Below are 17,078 nucleotides of genomic sequence, written 5' to 3' on the forward strand. Positions count from 1 at the left end.
CCCGGGCCCTGCCGCGCCCCGCGCTCCGGCCCCGCCCCCGCGCACGGGCCTCGCCTCCGGGGCGGCCAATGGGAGCGGGCTGGCCCCGCCCCCGCCTGGCCCCGCCCCCGCCTGGCCCCGCACCGGGAGCGGCACCGGAGCGGCCGCAGCATGGGCGGGTGGCGGGATATGTCCATGGAGGTAGGGGCCCCGAGGCAGGGCTCGAGGGTGGGCAGAGCGCGGTTCTCGTCCGAGCGGCGGGGTAGGGGCTTTCCCCTGGACCCCGCCGCCCCGGCGGCGCTGCCCCCGCCGCAGCCCCGTTGCCTCCCCGCAGGCGCTGGAGGACCAGTACTCTCCCAGTCGCTGGTCCCCCCGCCTCGACCGGGACACCATCATCGGCGCCCACCTCGCGGTGACGGCGGCAGGTGGGGAACGTGGGGCACCGGGAGAGGGGCTGCGCTCGGTGCCACGGCCCCGTGCTCCACCGCCTTCCCCCGCAGGAACCGAACGGGCCCGGGCCAGCGCGCAGACCTTGCTGCACGTCCCCTATGGCAACGGGGACGGGGAGAAGCTGGACATCTATTTTCCCACGGACCCTTGTGAAAGTCAGTGACGGGGATGGCGGGGCCGGGAGTGGGCAGGGTGGACACCCTGCTGATCCCCCACTGTGCTGCACAGCCTTCCCGGTTCTGGTCTACATCCATGGCGGATACTGGCAGTGCTTGAGGTAAGGTGGGCTGTCAGTGAGGGATTCCTCGGAAAGGGACCCCCTCACCAACTCTTACTGACCCCTTCTCCTGACTCTGGGACTTGCTCTGTGTACATGGGGTCTGGCCAGTCCCCAGTTGGCCTTGCAGCCCCCGGCACCCACAGCCTGTCAGCATCTCTCTCCACCAGTAAGGACGACTCGGGCTTTGCAGCCCCGCCGCTGGTGTCGCAGGGGGTGGCAGTGGTGGCGGTGGGGTACGACACAGCCCCTGAAGGTAGGTGCTGTCCTGCAGAGGCTGCAGCTGCCTGCGCAGCCCGGTGCCCTCCAACCCTGCCCTTTGCCCTCTGCCTAGGCCACATGGACGCCATGGTGCAGCAGGTGCGCCGCAGCCTCGTCTTCCTGGTGGAGCAGTACCCCAGGATCAGGTGGGCAGCTCCCGGCTCGGGAGTTGGTTCGTGAGAGTGGCTGGGGGCAAACAAGGCCTGCGGTGGGGCAAAGGCTTTGGCGCCTTGGTCCAAGCACTGGGCAGTGCCTGTGGCCACAATCCCCTGTCACTGCACAAGGCAGCAGCTGATGGATTGGGAAACATCTGAGCTGACACATTTGGGCTGTGCCGCCTCCTCTGCACAGAGCAAAGTGTCTCTAGGTGTCCGTCTCAGTCACTCTCTCCTGCTGGCTCACTGCTTCCTCCTTTCAGAGGCGTTTACTTGTGCGGACACTCAGCAGGGGCCCACCTGGCGGCCATGGTGCTGTCCACAGACTGGACAGAATTCCAAGAGGTGCCAGAAATCAAAGGTAGTGCTGCCATGTCCCAGAACAGGGTCTGGAGGGGAACTGATCTCCACACCTGGATCAAGGCTGCGGGGCTGTGGAGCCCCAGCTGATTATGAGGTCCCCAGGGCTGTGGGAGCCACCCAGGGTGCAGCTCCTCACCTGCCAGTGCCTCTGCCTCCAGGAGCGGTGCTGGTGAGCGGCGTGTACGACCTGGAGCCCATCCTGCACACCTATGTGAATGATGTTCTTAACATGAGCTGGTGAGCCCACATGCTGTGGGGACAGCCATGGGGGCAGAGCACAGGCAGCCGAACGTCAGTGGCTCTGCAGCCACTCTGCTCCTATGCCTGCCCCAGCTGGTGAGTCCAGCTGAGGGCACAGGTGCTCCTGGAGTGAAGGGCTGCATCAGCTGCCACCGGGGTGATTCCTGTAGGGAAGTGGCCCAGAGGAACAGCCCCATGAGACATGTCACCCCGGCAGTGCCAGCAGCCTGTGAGGTGCTCATGGCTGTGGCCCAGCATGACTCCCCAGAGTTTCGCAGGCAATCACAGGAGTACAGCCAGGTGAGCACCAGGCAGTTGCAGGAGTACAGACAGGTGAGCACCAGGCAGTCACAGGAGCATGGCCAGGTGAGCAGCACCCTGCCTGGCTCTGGTGGGGACACTGCTCCAGCCAGCCCTCAACAACTTGCCCAACTGGGATGAAGAGCTGTGCTGAACCAGAGCAGTTTCTGGCTCACTGCAGGACAGCAGTCCTTGCCAAGACATTATTCCTGCTGCTCTGTTCAGGGCAGGTGGAGTTTGGGGTTCATCCTGCCAGCACTGCTCTCTCCACAGGCCCTGCGTGCAGCCGGCTGGTCTGTCTCTCTGCTGGATCTGGCTGGTGTGGATCACTTTGACATCATTGAGAAGCTGTCAGAGGACAACTACATCCTCACTCAGGTAGGTAGGAGGGCTGTGCCAAGGCAGATCAGGTGGGCTTAGGGCTGGCTGCCACCTCCCTGCAGGGAGGTGTGGGGTCAGGGGCTGCTCACAGGGTTTGGCTCCTCATCCCAGGTGATTCTGAACATGATTTCAAGAGCATAAGGGCATGTCAGGAGTAAACAGATGGGGACTGTGGACCTGCGTGGTGGCAACAGGCGTCTGGTATCCCCCTGCCTGCTGCCTCCTCGCTCCAACATGGGGTGACCACTGTCTCAGACCTCCACCGTGCCCTCTCCACTCAGCCCAGCCTAGGCTGGTGCCCCTTCCCTGCAGTGTTCCTGCCCGCTGGAGCGCAAGGGACTGAGGGCTGGAAGGCTCTGTCTGGGCAGCTGGATCATGAAGTTTGCTCCCTCAGTGTCCTTTAAACTGCACACTGGCAGTATGAAATAAAATGGGAATTACTGCTGCCTGGGGTAGTGCTTCCCAGGGAGCCAGTGGGTGCACACCCAGTGCAACTGCTGCTGAGAGAATCCCTTCTTCCAGTGCAGAGTTCTGGGACTTGCTGACCCAGAACATGACAGGGGAAGCCTGGGGAGCCCACCTGCCGATGTGGGACAGAATGACATAAGCCTCTGGGAATGGGAGTGACAGAGCCATCTGGGTCAGGCTGGGCTCGAGCTCCTGGGACAGTCCTGGCCAGACACAAACCTTGGCATTGCTGTGCAGCAACCCTGGTCCTGTGGCTGAGATGCTTCCATGTCCTCACGAGCATTTGTCCCTCCATGGGGACCGTGGCCATGATGATGTCCCTGCTGCAGAGCCAGGAAAAGAGCACATTTGAGAGAACACAGCTACAGGACCGCCAAAACACGTTTATTTTGTGCACTGACTGCCTCGAGAGCTGGGGTCTCCACTAGGCTGGGCTCACATTGGTTTTTCAGGCTGCCTGTGAGGGCTGATATTGAGTTTCAGATGGCTGGGAACTCATCTGGAGGACAAAGGGGCTCCAGATGTGTTCCCAGCAGCAGTCCTTTGGGCTGCCTAACTGCTGCAGCTGCGGGGCTGGCAGAGTGCTCAGGCTCCCCCGGTGCCTTGAAGCATCGGATGCAGTCCCAAGGCCAATTCTTCCTGGCACTTCCTGGCCACAAATTCCAGCTTTCTCCTTGTGAGCTCAGTGTCACGGCCGAGATGTTGCGGTGCCAGACAGCACGCACAGTCTGTGCTGACCAGGGGAGTAGCAAGACGCTGACAGCCTGCCCGGTCTCAGCCACCTCCGCGCTGATGGCACAAAGGCGGTCGCAGAGCTCAGCAGGGGAGGGCCAGGTCCCCTGGACATTTACCATTGCAATGTTGGTCTTCACCGCTGCCAGGTTGATGGACCAGAGGGGAGAGTTCAGCACATGGATACCTGTGGGAGGCCGAGGTGATGCAAGCCCACTGCCCAGCTATCTGGAAGAGGCTACCTGCCCCAGCCCTGCTCCAGGTTCTGGATGAAGGGGAGCCCTTTCTCCCCCCATGTGGTACCAGCGTCACTGAGTGCAGCACGGGGACAGTCATGGCATGATCCTGGCACTCCAGCCAGGTGAGGATCCCAGCAGCATCCTCACCTGCCTGGAGACCCAGTGTGGCCATCTAGGGACGGTGCCCAAGCCACCAGTACCGTGGTATTGCTGGGCAGTGCCAGGTGTGCTGTTACATCCCAGCACAGTAAGGGGCCCTGAGGTACCTTCCACAAAGTGCTGGGCATTGTTGTGGTCTCTGCGCAGCATCACCTCCGTGTGCTGCAGCCCAAGGTGGGCAGCGGCTGCCAGCACTCCCACCTGCCGCATCCCCCCGCCCAGCAGCTGCCGCACACACCAGGCCTCAGCGACAAACTCCCTGCACCCTGCCAGCACTGCACCAGACGGGGCACCCAGGCCCCGCAGAGCCCACAACGGGATCACCCCAGCTGTCCCAGGGGCAGCTGCCCCTCCTGGGTACAGGCCCAGCCTGCCACATGTGTTCTTAGCCCAACACCTGCAAACAAGGGGCAGGCTGCAGCTTGTGCTGGTCCCTGCCAGCCTTGGGGACCCCTCCCACACAAGCAGACCTTGGAGAAGCAGAGGGTCACACAGTCACAGTGCTGGGCAATCTGAGCTGGCTCCACACCCTGGGCCACTGCTGCATTCATCAGTCGTGCGCCGTCCATGTGCACTCGCAGCCCGTAACGGTCTGCAAGCCCACGGACCTGGGAGTCAGAGGGGCAGCTGGTTTGGGAGGGACCCCTGGGGCATCTGGTGCCACCATGAGCCACGCTCTGAGCTCCAGTGTCCCCAAGTGCAGGGCCCAGCTGCCCATGCCAGGCAGGATTGTGCCAGCACCATCTGTGGGCTCTCACCTGCCTGCGATAGGTGAAGGGCGGTGCCCGGCCCCCCCGCCGAGATGTGCGTGTTCTCCAGACAGATGAGCTCAGGACGCATGTGGTACTGGCTGCTGTGCGCCTCACAGATGGTCAGCTCCAGCTGGTCCAGGTCGAATGTGCCATTCGGCAGATCTGGCGGTGCCTGGGAGTGGACACCGGCGACCTGTGCCCAGGGCAGGAGAGAGCTTGGAGCTGACAGGGGACAGTGGTGGTGCACGGGGGCTCCAGGCCTCTGCCCCTCTGTCCCCTCCACCGGGTGTGTACAGCCCCCACTCGTGTCGCAGCCCGTGGCTTGGGACAATCCAGGAGATGCTCTGGCAGCCAGAGGAGGGCAGCACGCGGCCGCCCTCCTGCCCTGCGAGCCCTGCCGGCAGCGCTGCGTGCCCACCGTGGCTGCCCGCGGCACGCAGCTGCGCGGCCCCGCCGTGCTCGGAGAGGTGCAGGTGGGTGTCCTGGCCCAGGAACAGCTGAGCCCCCCTGCGCTGGCAGTGGCATATCACTGGGAGAGAAGGGCCGTGAGGGAGGGGGCCAAGGGCAGCAGCCCACAGCCTGGGGGCACGGGGGGCTGCGGGTGCAGCCCCGGACTCACCGGCGATGAGGTTGGCCATGGTGGCCGTGGGCACGAACAGAGCCGATTCCGTCCCCAGAGTCCCCGCGGCCTGGCGCTGCAGCTCTGCAAGGGGACACGGATGTCCTGGGGGCCAGGGGCTTGGGGACCCCACAGGTCCCGGCTGCCCCCGCAGCCCCGCTCCGGCCTCCCCATCCTGCTGCCCCCGGGTCGGGGGCTTGCAGACAGGGACCCCGTGCGAGGCCCGTCCCCTCCGCCCACCGTTCAGTGCCGGGTCCTCCCCGTAGTCGGCGTCGCCCACGGCGGCGCGGGCTATGGCGCGGCGCATCCCCGCGCACGGCCGGGCCACCGTGTCGCTCCGCAGGTCCACGGCAAGCGGCGGGACCCCGCGGCTGCGCCCCCCCGGGCCCGGCAGCCGCCCCCGCCGCAGCGCCGCCCGCATCGCCGGGACCGCCCCCCGCAAGCGCTCCCGGGCGGGGGTGGGATCGCCCATGCCGGGAATGGGGCCCGGACACACGGGGCAGGAACAGGGCAGCGGCTCCTGCATGGGCCCCGCGCACGTTCCGCGCCTCGGCGGCGCAGCCCCTGCAGAGGCGCCGTCCCTGCAATCCCCCCATCCCCCAACACGCTGGCGCTGGGAACACGGGTGGGGGCTGCCCCGGCCCTGCACTGTCCCACGGCCCCTCGCTTTGCCAAGATCCCCATCCTGGGTATCCGATGGAAGGGAGCGCCAGGGGGATCCTCCAGAGTCTTTCCATGGCTGAGCAGGAATTGCTCCCGCCACGCTGCTCCCCCTGCCAACAAGGCTGGCACGGGGTCGTCTGGCCGCTGGGAATTGGCTCTGGCCCTGGCTGCGCCTTCCCTGGCAGCCGATGTGCAGTCCGGTGGCACCGCAGGTGGGCTGGCGCTGCAGCGGTGCTCTGGGATCTTTGGGCAGCTCCACAGATCTCGGCACTCCCTGCCTGCTCTGAGGGGACCCACCAGCCTCTTGGCAGAAATCCCCACTGCCCCCCAGCAGGAGGACATGTGCCCAAAGCAGTAGCGAGACCCCCTCACCTCCCCCCGTTGGGCTGGACCAGCTGGATCATTCTCCCTGCTGCTACCACGGTGGGGGGCACAGCTCTGCAGCACCCAGCACCTCTCCTAGCATTTGCAGGGGATCAATAGGGCAGGCGCATTAAGGGGCATGTTCCCCTCAGGGGCACATGCTGCCCAGCCCCTGCCCTCTAACGTGTGTGCTGTGCTCCAGCCGCCTGTGCTATGGCTGCTGTAACGCTGCTGCCTTCTCCCCCCTCTGCCACATGCCCCCCCAGCCTTGGCTGCCCCAGGTCCCCTATCCTGAGCCCCCTGCAGCCGCCCCACTGGTGCCCACTCTGCCCATACCCCTGCCCTTGTCCATGGAGCCCCCTCCCTCACTATCCCCTGTCACCCCCCCGCGCTGTCAGCCCCGCAGATGAGTGAGCCATAAACAGTCCTTCATGAAACGTTTTTCACACACAGGGCCACATGTTAACAGTTTTTCTTTATTTACTGCCTCCATTTCCTCTTTGTTCCAGGAACTTGTCCTCCAACTTCAAGCTGCTCATGATTAGGCAAAAAGGCTTCTAATCTCCCCGATCTGATTTACCGTCACTGAGAGCAGATGCTTCCCGTTACTGGCCCTGGACCTGGGAGCATGGACAGCTGAGCTGTGCCGGCTGCTGAGCCCAGCTGAGCCTCCCCAAAGCTGCCCCGCCACACACACCGCCTTCCCGGCAGCTTCCTCTTCCAGTAAGCGCTGGGCAGTGCAGCCAGTCACACTGCAGGTGAAGGGCTGGGGGAAGAGCAGCTGTGAGGCCCTAGGCCAGGGATCCCCCCCTCCACCTGGGGCTGCTGCTGTAGGGCAGGGCAGGCTTTGGAGCCACTTTCTCTGCTTGGAAGGTCTGGATGGATGGAGCATCCCTCAGCACAGCCTTCCTAGCCACTCACCCGTCCACTCCCACAGCACCTGATGGGGTGGTCGACTGCCCTGCTGTGCCCAAAGCTGAAGGGCAGCCCCCCCAGCCCAGTCAGGGTCTGCAGCCAAGCAGGGGCTCCTTCACTGGGCAGCAGCCACAACTTCTGGGGGACTCACATTATGGGTGGGTGTCTTCCACAGAGCCCCTTGTCTTTCAGCCCTGTGCCTTTCCCTGGGACTTCAGGCTGGGACCTGCCTTGGGGGTCCTCCCTTGCTACCAGCACCCACAGAGCTCCCCCATCTGCACGGGGCCCAGCAGGGCCACGGTGGGGTTTGGTGGGGCCAGCACCGGGCCCATGGAAGTGCTTGTGCCTTGTATGTGGAGTGGCTGAACTCAGGCCACGGGAGCTGGGCAGAGAGTGGGCAGTGCCAGTGCCTGGCCAGGGGCTTGGCTGGCAGCTGGGGACTAGTGGGGGGCTCACCCAGGACCACACTGCACCATAGGACTGCAGTCACCACCTGCCCACACCAGCTCCTGTGGTGGGCTAAGCCCCTGCCCTGCTGGGCTCAGCTCCTGCTCTAGTTGTGCCTCCCCAGGGCTAAAATTAGCAGCTGAGGCCTGGCTGGGGAGCCGGGAGTGGAGCCCAGATCCCACCGCGGAGGATCGGGTTTCCCCCCTCCCTACCACAGGCCTGGCAACCACTGGGGCCGATTCCCGGAGCTGGGCCCCCCCTGCTACCAGCCCCACCGGCAGCCCCATCCCAGGCCTGCCAGGCCCAGCTGCTTGGTCTGCACGTCCCCAGGGCTGAGCCCTGGCACATCCCGGCTGCAGGAGGCTCAGGAGGGGCTGCAGGATGAGGGGAGCACGGTGCTGTAGCTGAGCCCTCTGCCTCTGGCACACATGGTTGTCCTGGGAAAGGCTGGCAATGGGCTCTGCTCCCAGCCTCCCAGCAGAGCCGGTGGCTGCGGCCGTGGAGCTGTCAGTGGCCCAGGCAATGCCCTGGGGGTCTTGTGCTGAGTGCCAAGGGCTGACTCAGGACCTGGCAGAGACCATAGCATGCTCACCATGAGCTCGGGGTGTTTTCCTGTCGGGCTGCCTTAGCCCTGCGGCCACACTGTCCATGGTGCTCACCCTGTGTGCCCTTTGGGCTCCATGGCTCGTCCCAGTGGGGCGGCTCTGGCGCTGCCTGTTCTGGAGGGTCCCGGTCCCACCTGGGCCGGGGCAGCCGCCATCCGTCGCCCCCGAGGGGCTGAGCCACGGAGCCGAGCAGTTTCCTGCTGCCGGGAGCGGCAGGGCGATTCCCGGGAGCGCCGGCTCCAGGCTCGGTCGGGTCGGGTCGGGTCGGGTCGGGCCCCCACCCGTCGCACTCCCGGGGTCCCGGTGCCGGTGACATGTCCCGAGCTGCGGCACACGGCGGCCGCCGCTCGCGCACGGCACCGGCCGAGCTTCGGCCCGGGACAGACCCCCGACGGACACAGTCCCGGGGCTGCCGGGGCCGTGTCCGGTGCGGGAGCCGCGGGCTGCTCCGGGGAGTCTCCGTCGGAGCCCCGCGCGGGCCGGTGCCGGAGCCCGGTGTCCGCGTGGTCCCGGCCGGTGCCCCGTCCCCAGCCTGCGAGGCCGCGGGTGCCCCCCCTCCACCGGCAGCGACTTTTCCAGTAAAACCGCCGCAGAGATCCCGGCTTCCCGACAGGCCCGGCCTCCGCGCCGGGGGGGCGCCGACCGCCCTTAACCCTTCCCGGCTCGGCCGGCGGCGCGTTGCCCGCCCGACGGGCGTCTCCGAGCCCGGGACCCGCCGGGTTCTGCTCACCCGGCCCGGCTCGGCGGCTCCGGGGGCCTGCGGGGGACTCTGCCCGCCTGGCCCCGGGCGGCGATGGCCCCGCTCCCCGGGGTCCCGGAGGCGCCAGTGCGGGGCAGCCTGACCCGCCGCGCACCGGGAGCAGGTGGGAGAGACTGGCCCCGGAGGGCCTTTGTGGCCGCAGCCCCCGTGGGTTCCGGCCGTGCCGGGAAGGGCCCCCCCAGCCCATCGTGCCCCCCATGCCGAGGGTTTCCCTTCTCAGGGTGCACCTGAACAGGGGCTGGCCCTGTTCTGCGGAGCAGAGGGAACATTCCAAGGGCCAAGGAGCTGGAGAACCGTCGGGGAAAAAGCCCCTCTGCACGGGGTACTCCAGTGCGGGCTGCCATGGGGCTGTGGGGAGGGAGCAGCCGGCGGTCCCTGGGAGAGCCCTGGTGCTGGGGGAGCTCTGGTAATACCCTGAGAGAGCGCTGGAGCCGATCACGGCTAAGGACTGGTGGCTGTGCTGGCTCCACAGCCCTGCTCCAGCGCTCCGCAGGGACGCTCCGGCCGGGTGGGCAGACCCGGGGATGGCCAGGCACTGCGGGTCCGTGCCGAGAGCTGTGCCGGGCCGTCCCCGCCGTGCCCTGCCGGCCACCAGCTGCTACACTGGCTGAGCCAGGGCTGAGGTAAGTGCTCTAATTGTTTTCTCTGTGGCCCGTGATGAATAATTGAGAGGTCTTTGAGGAGAATTAATTAGCCCGTTTATTGGCAGTAAATGCTTTTCTCCAGATGATGAAATAGATCCTGAGCCACACGTGGGGCAAGCAGATGCAGGTCACTGATGCTGCTCTGGAGCTTGCTGGTGCCAGGTCCGCAGGCCAGCTGTGCTGGTGTCCCGTGCCCACTGTGGACAGGCACACTGGTTCTGACTCCCACGGCCTCCCACGCTGCCTGGTGTGCCCGGAGCTCACTGCACCCATGGCCAGCACTTTGTGCAGGGAACCTCGTGTTGGTGGGAGCAGGGGGCATTGAGGGGCAGGCAGGGTCCTGCAGCAGAGTGGGAGCCCTCTGCCCCCATCATGCCCATGTAGCTTACTGCTTTCCCCCACCTCGCATCCCATTCTGGGGAATCCCTCCCTGTGCAGACCCTGATATGTCCCCTTGTGTCTCCTTCCTGGCTCTCCTGGCTGCCAGGGTGGTGCCAACTTGGGGCTGGTAGCCTGCACCTCCTCCTCACCTCCTCCTCTTCCTCCTTCTCCCCTGGGTATGGGGTGAAGGGCCTTGCACAGCCAGAAATGCTTAAACAAGGATTTCCTTGTTGCTGCATGAGCTGTTTGCCTTCTCCCGGGCCAGCCGTTAATGAGGTTTGGCAGGAGGCACCGTCAGCCCCAGCCATTGGATTTCTATAAATCAGCCTGGAGCTGATGTGTGGGGCTGGGATGGAGCTGCTCGATCTTGGTGCATGGGACTTCAGCTTGTGTGTCCTGGGAGCCCCTCTGGGAGTGGAACATCCTGGCACGGTGCAGAGGGGCAGGGGCTGAGTGGGACAAGGGGGCTGTGGTTGCTTCCCACCAGGCAGGTCAGAGCGGCCACTTCAGCTATTTCCAGGAATGGCAGAAAGTGCAAAGCAAAAAATAAAAGCAGCTTCCACAGCTTCAGTGCAAAGGGCCCACATGCCAGTCCTGCCACTGTGACGGAGGTACTACCAAAAAAGACCAAAATCCTTTCTGTCCGGAAATCAGTTGTCTGTACCCTGAGACAAGGAGGGTAAAATACAGGCTGTTTTATTGAAATGACACTCTTCTGGTTTGTAATGAAAAAATGCAACAAATAAGGCAGGGGTTGAAGTTGTTGGGGTTTGTTTGGGAGCCAGCACAGCCCATCTGTGCTGCGCCAGGCTGAGAGGAGCCACAAGTCTCAAAGGTGATATTTCAGTTCCTGCTCTGAGTGTGCTTCCCCCTTATCCAGAAACACCTCTGCCCTCACTCAGTTCTCACAGAGTTTCTGCTGTGTGTGGAAACTGAGAGAATCCCCAGTCCCAGCATGGCTGCAGGGCTTCTCGGGTCACCACAGTCTGCTGGGAAAGCTCTGGCTCCCTTCTCGCCTTCTCTCCAGTAGCCTGGCCCATGGTGGGGCAGCCCCTGGGCCAGTGGTGTCCCCCCACAGCAAGACAGCACCAGGACGGTGACGGTGGCAGCTGGCAGGGGTCTACCAGGAGCTGCCCCTCCATCTGCAGCCCCATGCCTCCACCCTGCCAGCATTCCCCACACACCGTCAGCCCTAATGCGGGTGGGATGTGCCTGGTCGTAGTAGAGGGAAGATGCTCTGTCAGAGCCCCCACTGCAGCTCTCTACTTCCCCTCTCCGTCTACACCCGCTCGCTCGTGGGTGCTAGTGCAGCTGGAGGCTCCAAACCTGGCGACAGGCACTGCTGAGCATGGGCGGCACTGGGGAGCCCTTGGTCCCAGGGGACCCACTCGCGACAGGGGCAGCTTTGTGGGGCACCGGGGTGCGCAGCTCTGTGGGTGGGCAGCTGCTCCACGCTGCGAACCTGGCCTGGTCCCTGCCCTGTCCCCACTGTGCGCAGGGACCCCCTGCGCTGGGACCCCCGTGCCCCGCAGGGGTTGCTGTGGCTACAAAGCCGGGGCTGGGAACAGCAACCCCGGCGAGAGGTTGTGCAAGAAGGGGGGACCCGGGAGGGCACGGGCGGCCAGTGTTGAAATTCCATGCTCTTACAGAAAAGCCCCCGGGCAGAATTCCTGACAGGGGTGATTCATCCCCCACTGGAAGCGATGACTTTGCCTCTCCAGTAAACACTCTGTTCAGCAGGGTGCCACTGCTCTGTCCTGCCACCCGCTGTGGGGTGACAGGGCTGCCCTGAGCACCGCAGGCAGCACCGGGGGTGCTGAGGAGGGCCAAGGGCACAGTGGCCGACTGGGAGCCAACTGCTGGGCAGCAGAGCAGTGGGCACCAAAGGCAAAACTGAATCCTCGGCTCGGTGCCCCGGCTGCCACCCAAACGCAGTACAGGCCATTGCTGTTGCCAGGTGCTTTGGGGGCCCCATCTCCCGCTGGTGAGGGCACACGGGACAGCCTTTTCCAGGAAGCAGGCGAGGGCAGCCAGGCTGTGGAGTTCCCGACAGCAGCTCTGGTTTTAATAACAGCAAATCAATGGATGCCCGGTTCTGGCCAGAACAAACTCCTCTGCTTTCTCCCTGGCCTCCCCCTCCAGTGGCTTCCCCACAGGGCAAAACAACCCATGTGAGAGCCCCAACTCTGGCCATGGCACATGGGGTTCTGCATGCTGATGGTCCACACCTGCCTGCCCTGCCGGCTGCAGCCTGTCCCGGCACGCTGCCTGCACTTCCAGCCCCGCTGTAGCAAGGGAAAGTTGGGGGTCCTCAGTGCTCCTGCTCACCTCTGCTGTGCCCACCCCCTACACAGGAGGGTGCTGCCTGCAGGGCTGCTCCGTGGCTGGGCATTCCCAGCTGCTCCAGCATCTTGCCTTCCCAGCTCAGCCCCGCACTGTGATTCCGCCTCCTCCCCGTGGCTTTGCACAAACCTCGCGCTTGCTTTGTGCTTGTTTTGAGAACAGATTAGTCATGGCTCTGAGCTGGCTTCCAGCAAATGCACAACAGCACCATGGAAAAACGAGAACAGTGAAGTGATGACTCAGCAGGGCTCCCACTCTGTCCCTGGGGTGCCAACTGTCCCTGCTCCTGACTGGCCCCGAGCACCAGTGAGGACCACCCGGGGATGCCGCAGCTGGGCCGGGGTGGGTGGGCGATGGCAGGAAAGACCCAGGGGCAGCACCTGCCTGCCTGGAAGCTGCAGTGGTGCTGGCAGGGTGGGACACCAGGTCCTTGGGGGTGACAGGCAGCCTCCTCTCCTTCCCCTGCCCCCTCCTGCACCTGGTGGGTGGGGACTCCCCTCCAGCCTGCTGGCACCTTGCTGTCCCAAACCCCCACTGTGCGTGTGGCTGGAACATCCCACTGCCGGCAGCTCTAGCTCAGCGCCCAGCAGGACCGCTGGGTTCTGGGGATGCCACAATGATGGGTGGCTGCTAGGATCCTGCCAGGACCTCAGCGGGCTGGGGATCCCCGGTTGTGTGGGCTCAGCAGTCAACCCTGGACACTCGGGCCCTCCTGGCCGCCACCTGCGCGCCAGTGACGGGAACTCCCGGGGCGGGCCCTTACCGTACCTCACACCTTGCTCCGCAGCCCTTCCCTGCCCTGCCCTGGCTGGCTGCCCGGCAGCACAGCGTGTTGCCAAGCCTCCTTGCCAGGTGGCTTATCGTGATCCCATGGCGCTGGACACCAACTGGTGTCGGCTGCCAAGGATGAACAATGTAATTACTGGAATTACAGTAAAGTGCTCCTGTTCCCACTCATTAAATGCTGAGACAGGGCTCCTGGGTCCTTCTGGGGAGCATCTGCTCCAGCTGTGCCCTCTGCCAGCCACACACCCCATCGTCGCCCAAGTGGCGCCACTGGCACCCATCACCCCTCACCCAGCTGGTGTGGCTGGAGTTGCTCTCTGCTGATGGCTGCCAGGCTGGTGGGGACCTTCAGGCCCTCCAGCATTGTGCACTGGTGAGGAGGGGGCAGGCAAGGAGGGCAGGGCTGGATTGCAGACACAGGGTCCCACACTGGGGAGCTCCATCCCCAGCCACATGTGTGGCTCTGCCACTGCTGGCTCCTGTGCCGCGGCTGAGGCCAGGACGGATGTGAGGCCAAGGGATGCTCCAGGGCTAGGGTTTGGCACCTGCCCATGGCTGCTCTGCCAGGGTCATCTGAGGACTCTGCACTGTGCTGGGCAAGCACACCCCAGGCAGCTGGCAGCCTGCTGCCAGAGCACCCACAGGGACCTCCCGTGACGTGCTGGAGTGACCGTAGCCAGTGGTTGGCACATCACTGCTCCCTGTGAGTGCAGGTGCAGAAGCAGCATAGCCCTGGGCCCGGGTCTCTGCCAGGGAGCAGAGAGCTGAGGCCGGGGGGGCTGGAGCAGAGCAGCTCGCATAGCTGCTGATGGAAGGAGTGAGGAATCCGCAGCTGCTGGCTCCCTGGAGCTGGCCGCGGGTCTGGCTAGGGAAGCAGCAACAAAGTAGGGTTTCCATGGGGATGTACACAGCCTGCTGGGCTCAGCTGCAACCCGAAATACTTCCTGGCCTGGGCACAGGGTCCTGCTGCCACCCCCTGCTCCCTGCCTGCTAGTAGCCCTGCCTGGTCCAGGGAGACCCAGGGCCAAGCCAGCCCCCATGGTTCCCCCATCCACCAAGGCTTGGGGCCAGGTCACCGGCAGCTGAGCTGCTACCAGGACAGGGACTTCAAGCAGTACAGAGTGCAGAGGCCCAAGATGAGGGGCAGCTGTGGAACTGAGGGGCTCTGGGGACATAGAGCTGCAGCCCTGCTCCTCCTCCAGCGCAAGCAGCTGTCTCTTGTCCTGGGCCTGCATCTGGGACCACCAGTGCCAGCCCTGGGCTCTGCCACAGAGCTCATGCTTGTGCTTCCCGGCAGCACACGGGGAGCAGATGTCCCAGTCCCTGTTCCCAACCGTCCCCGTGGCCCTGGCCTGCAGAGGAATTGCCACGTAAGGAGCAGGTGGTGCCATTTACAGTAAGTCCCCAGCTGCTGCACAGCCCTTTCCTGCATTCTACTGGGAAATGTAGTGGTAGATGTGGGAATGTCCTGGTGCTGCAGAGCCAAGCAGGAAGAAGTGCGTGAGGGGAGTGCCACAAGGTCGGTGTGTTCACAGCAAGCTCCCTGCCTGGCTCTGCCGCCCAGTGACCTCTGGTGCTGTGTCCACTGCCACCTTCCTTGGGGTCCTGGTGTGGGGCTGGGGAGCCTTCACGGGTCTGTCCTGCTTCCCTGTGACCAGTTGGGTTTTCTGCATGGTTGGTGTAGCCACAACAGAGCTGTGGTGCTGGCCGAGCCCTCTGCTGCTGTGCTGGGGCTCGCTGCCCGCAGCAATCACCGGCTGCAGTGGTTTCCTGTTTTGGCTCTGCAGAGGCTGGTACACACCAGAGCAGGTTTCCTGCACCCCTGACCCAACAGGGTTGAGGTTCACCATCCCAGCGGACACTTCCTTCTTGTGCCAGTAATGAGCCAGCAGTGTGATGGGAAGCATTGGTGGCTACCCTGCACCCCATGGGGAGGCCAGGCTGAGGCAGGACAGGTGGTCAGGCAGGGGCTGTGGGGCAGCAGCCTGTCCCTGCCTGACCACCCTTCTGTACCCCAGCACCTTGTCAGGCTCTCCCTGGGCCTGGTGCTCTCACCCTGCTCTGCATGGCCACCTTCACAGCATGGAGAGCTGATGGCACTGGGGACATGCTATGCTTACAGCTGCACTGAGTTCTGCTGGTGCTGCTTGGTGCCCAGCCCCAGGAGATCTGGGGTGTGGAGAGGTGCAGGACCCCAACGTCCCAGCCCTGTTTCTGGAGCCCTGTGCAAATTCTGGTCTGGCTCCTGGCACCATCACACGGTGTCAGGGTCTGATCACCCTGGTAACATCTTCCCCATCCAGGAACCCTCCCAGGGGAAGCTCAGCTGCCCTGGCCCTGGTGAAGGGCAGAGGGGAACTGGCTGTGGGACATGCTTGATAGGCTGCTTACGAAACGCAGGGCCAAGTCCGCTCAGCTGCTCTGGAGCAGCGAGAGGTTTGTGAAACCTTCAGCAGGGATTTGCCCGCCGGCTGCCGCGTCACTGCTGCCGCGAGCTTGGCTTTATTCCAAGAAACCCGTGGGGCTGGCGGAGCTTCCCGGATTCTCGACTCAGCCACGGGTTGCAGCACCGTGAGGGAAGAGGCCCTTGGTCGGCAATGCCAGGGCCCTTCTGGGAAGCGAAGAAGCTTTGGCTGTTCCCACAGAGATGGGAAGGCTGGGCTCTGGCTGGGGGGACTTGGACAGGGTCACTGTGGGCAGCCTGGCTGCCGTCCCTGGGGGCAGCTTCCCACTCTGCCCCACCATGGGGTGCTGTGAACCCCTTGCTCTGTTAGGAGGGCTGGGTGTGCTCATAAACCCCCAGGACCCTCTTTTCCCATCCTCTCATTTGCCTCATCCTGCATGGGAGTGGTGATACTCTGCAAGGTGATGCTCCTGCCAGCTGGGGGCTGCTGTGCCTACAGCACTGCTCCCCCCCATCACTGGCACGGGGCTGGGAGTCACCGGTGCTGCCGGGAGCCCTAAAGTCAGGGGTGTGCCTCAGCAGGGCCTGGCGGGCAGCCACCCGTGCGCGTGGACATTCCTTGCATAGCTGTAGCGGGTGCCTGGGCAGGCCACGGCACTTCCTGGCAGCCCGTGTGCCACAGCCCCACATAGCGGCCCCAAAATAGTCACTGGGACTGTGCCATGCCCACAGCCTGGACCGGCACACTCACCATCCCTCTGGTCCGGGCTGATTCCTCAGGAAATTCTTTTCCCAGCAGCCGGGGTTCCCCGGGGTGGGCGGGAGCACTGTGCATGATGCCAGGCATAATGCTGACAGCGTGGAGATGCAGACTGGGGCCTAGGCACAGCGCACCTGGGCACAGCCTGCTCCTCACAGCCGGGGGCTCTGGGGGGCTGACCCGCTCCTAAAGGATCACCCACATCCCTGGATGCAGCTCTTCAGCAAGGCACCATACTGCACACCAGCCAAATGGAGCTGCAGGTTTATTGCCCATGCCCCCAGCAACAGGGACCAGGCACTTCTGGGGGCAATGACATCCCCAGGAGAACTGAATCCTCTCCTGTCCCTCGGGCATCTGTGCCTGGCTGGGATTTCGCTTTTCTCTCTGTGCTGTGGGGGTGAGCAGGATCATGGCACCCCTTATCCTGAGCTCTCTACACTCCGAGAGGGAGCTCCTGAAGACCCGTTCCTACCCATGCCTCTCAGTTCCTGCAGCTCCTCACCCTGGCGTGCGCCAAAACAGGTCTGGGGGAAGGCAGGACTCGCTCGGCACTTCACAAACACTGCACTGGGGCTGTGCCACAGGCCAGCCTTGGCCACCAGCTCGGCTCCTCCTGTGCCCAGGGCCAT

The 17,078-nt window shown here is 64.4% G+C and overlaps 2 protein-coding genes across 5 annotated transcripts; one reads left to right on the forward strand and one right to left on the reverse strand.

The window, feature by feature from the left end:
* The first annotated feature begins 116 nt into the window (after positions 1 to 116).
* AFMID (arylformamidase) lies at positions 117 to 9,065 on the forward strand. Of its 4 annotated transcripts, none has more exons than XM_032129127.1 (11): positions 117 to 180; positions 314 to 404; positions 480 to 584; positions 658 to 706; positions 877 to 962; positions 1,041 to 1,113; positions 1,386 to 1,483; positions 1,644 to 1,722; positions 1,896 to 2,025; positions 2,299 to 2,403; positions 6,911 to 9,056. In XM_032129127.1, exons 1-11 carry the CDS (start codon positions 151 to 153, stop codon positions 6,944 to 6,946), a joined length of 882 nt encoding a protein of 293 aa, XP_031985018.1. In that variant the 5' UTR covers positions 117 to 150; the 3' UTR covers positions 6,947 to 9,056. The 4 variants fall into 4 exon arrangements, with proteins under 4 accessions (XP_031985018.1, XP_031985019.1, XP_031985020.1 ...); XM_032129128.1 differs by lacking the exon at positions 6,911 to 9,056 and adding an exon at positions 2,518 to 2,852; XM_032129129.1 differs by lacking the exon at positions 1,896 to 2,025 and having other exon boundaries at positions 6,911 to 9,065.
* LOC116453565 (probable low-specificity L-threonine aldolase 2) lies at positions 3,238 to 6,224 on the reverse strand. Its single transcript, XM_032129132.1, is given in 9 exon segments — positions 3,238 to 3,569; positions 3,572 to 3,793; positions 4,112 to 4,305; positions 4,476 to 4,612; positions 4,763 to 4,798; positions 4,800 to 4,949; positions 5,191 to 5,285; positions 5,376 to 5,459; positions 5,616 to 6,224. Coding segments are annotated over 9 exon segments (1,314 nt in total). The 5' UTR covers positions 5,902 to 6,224; the 3' UTR covers positions 3,238 to 3,459.
* Positions 9,066 to 17,078: the final 8,013 nt, after the last annotated feature.

Source organism: Corvus moneduloides, chromosome 19 (assembly GCF_009650955.1).
Source record: "Corvus moneduloides isolate bCorMon1 chromosome 19, bCorMon1.pri, whole genome shotgun sequence".
Classification (NCBI taxonomy): domain Eukaryota; kingdom Metazoa; phylum Chordata; class Aves; order Passeriformes; family Corvidae; genus Corvus; species Corvus moneduloides.

Coding starts and splice junctions, on each gene's coding strand:
- AFMID (XM_032129127.1), top strand. CDS start 151: ATGGGCGGGTGGCGGGATATGTCCATGGAG. Junction 585..657: donor TCCCACGGACCCTTGTGAAA/GTCAGTGACGGG, acceptor TGTGCTGCACAG/CCTTCCCGGTTCTGGTCTAC. Junction 1,723..1,895: donor GATGTTCTTAACATGAGCTG/GTGAGCCCACAT, acceptor TGATTCCTGTAG/GGAAGTGGCCCAGAGGAACA.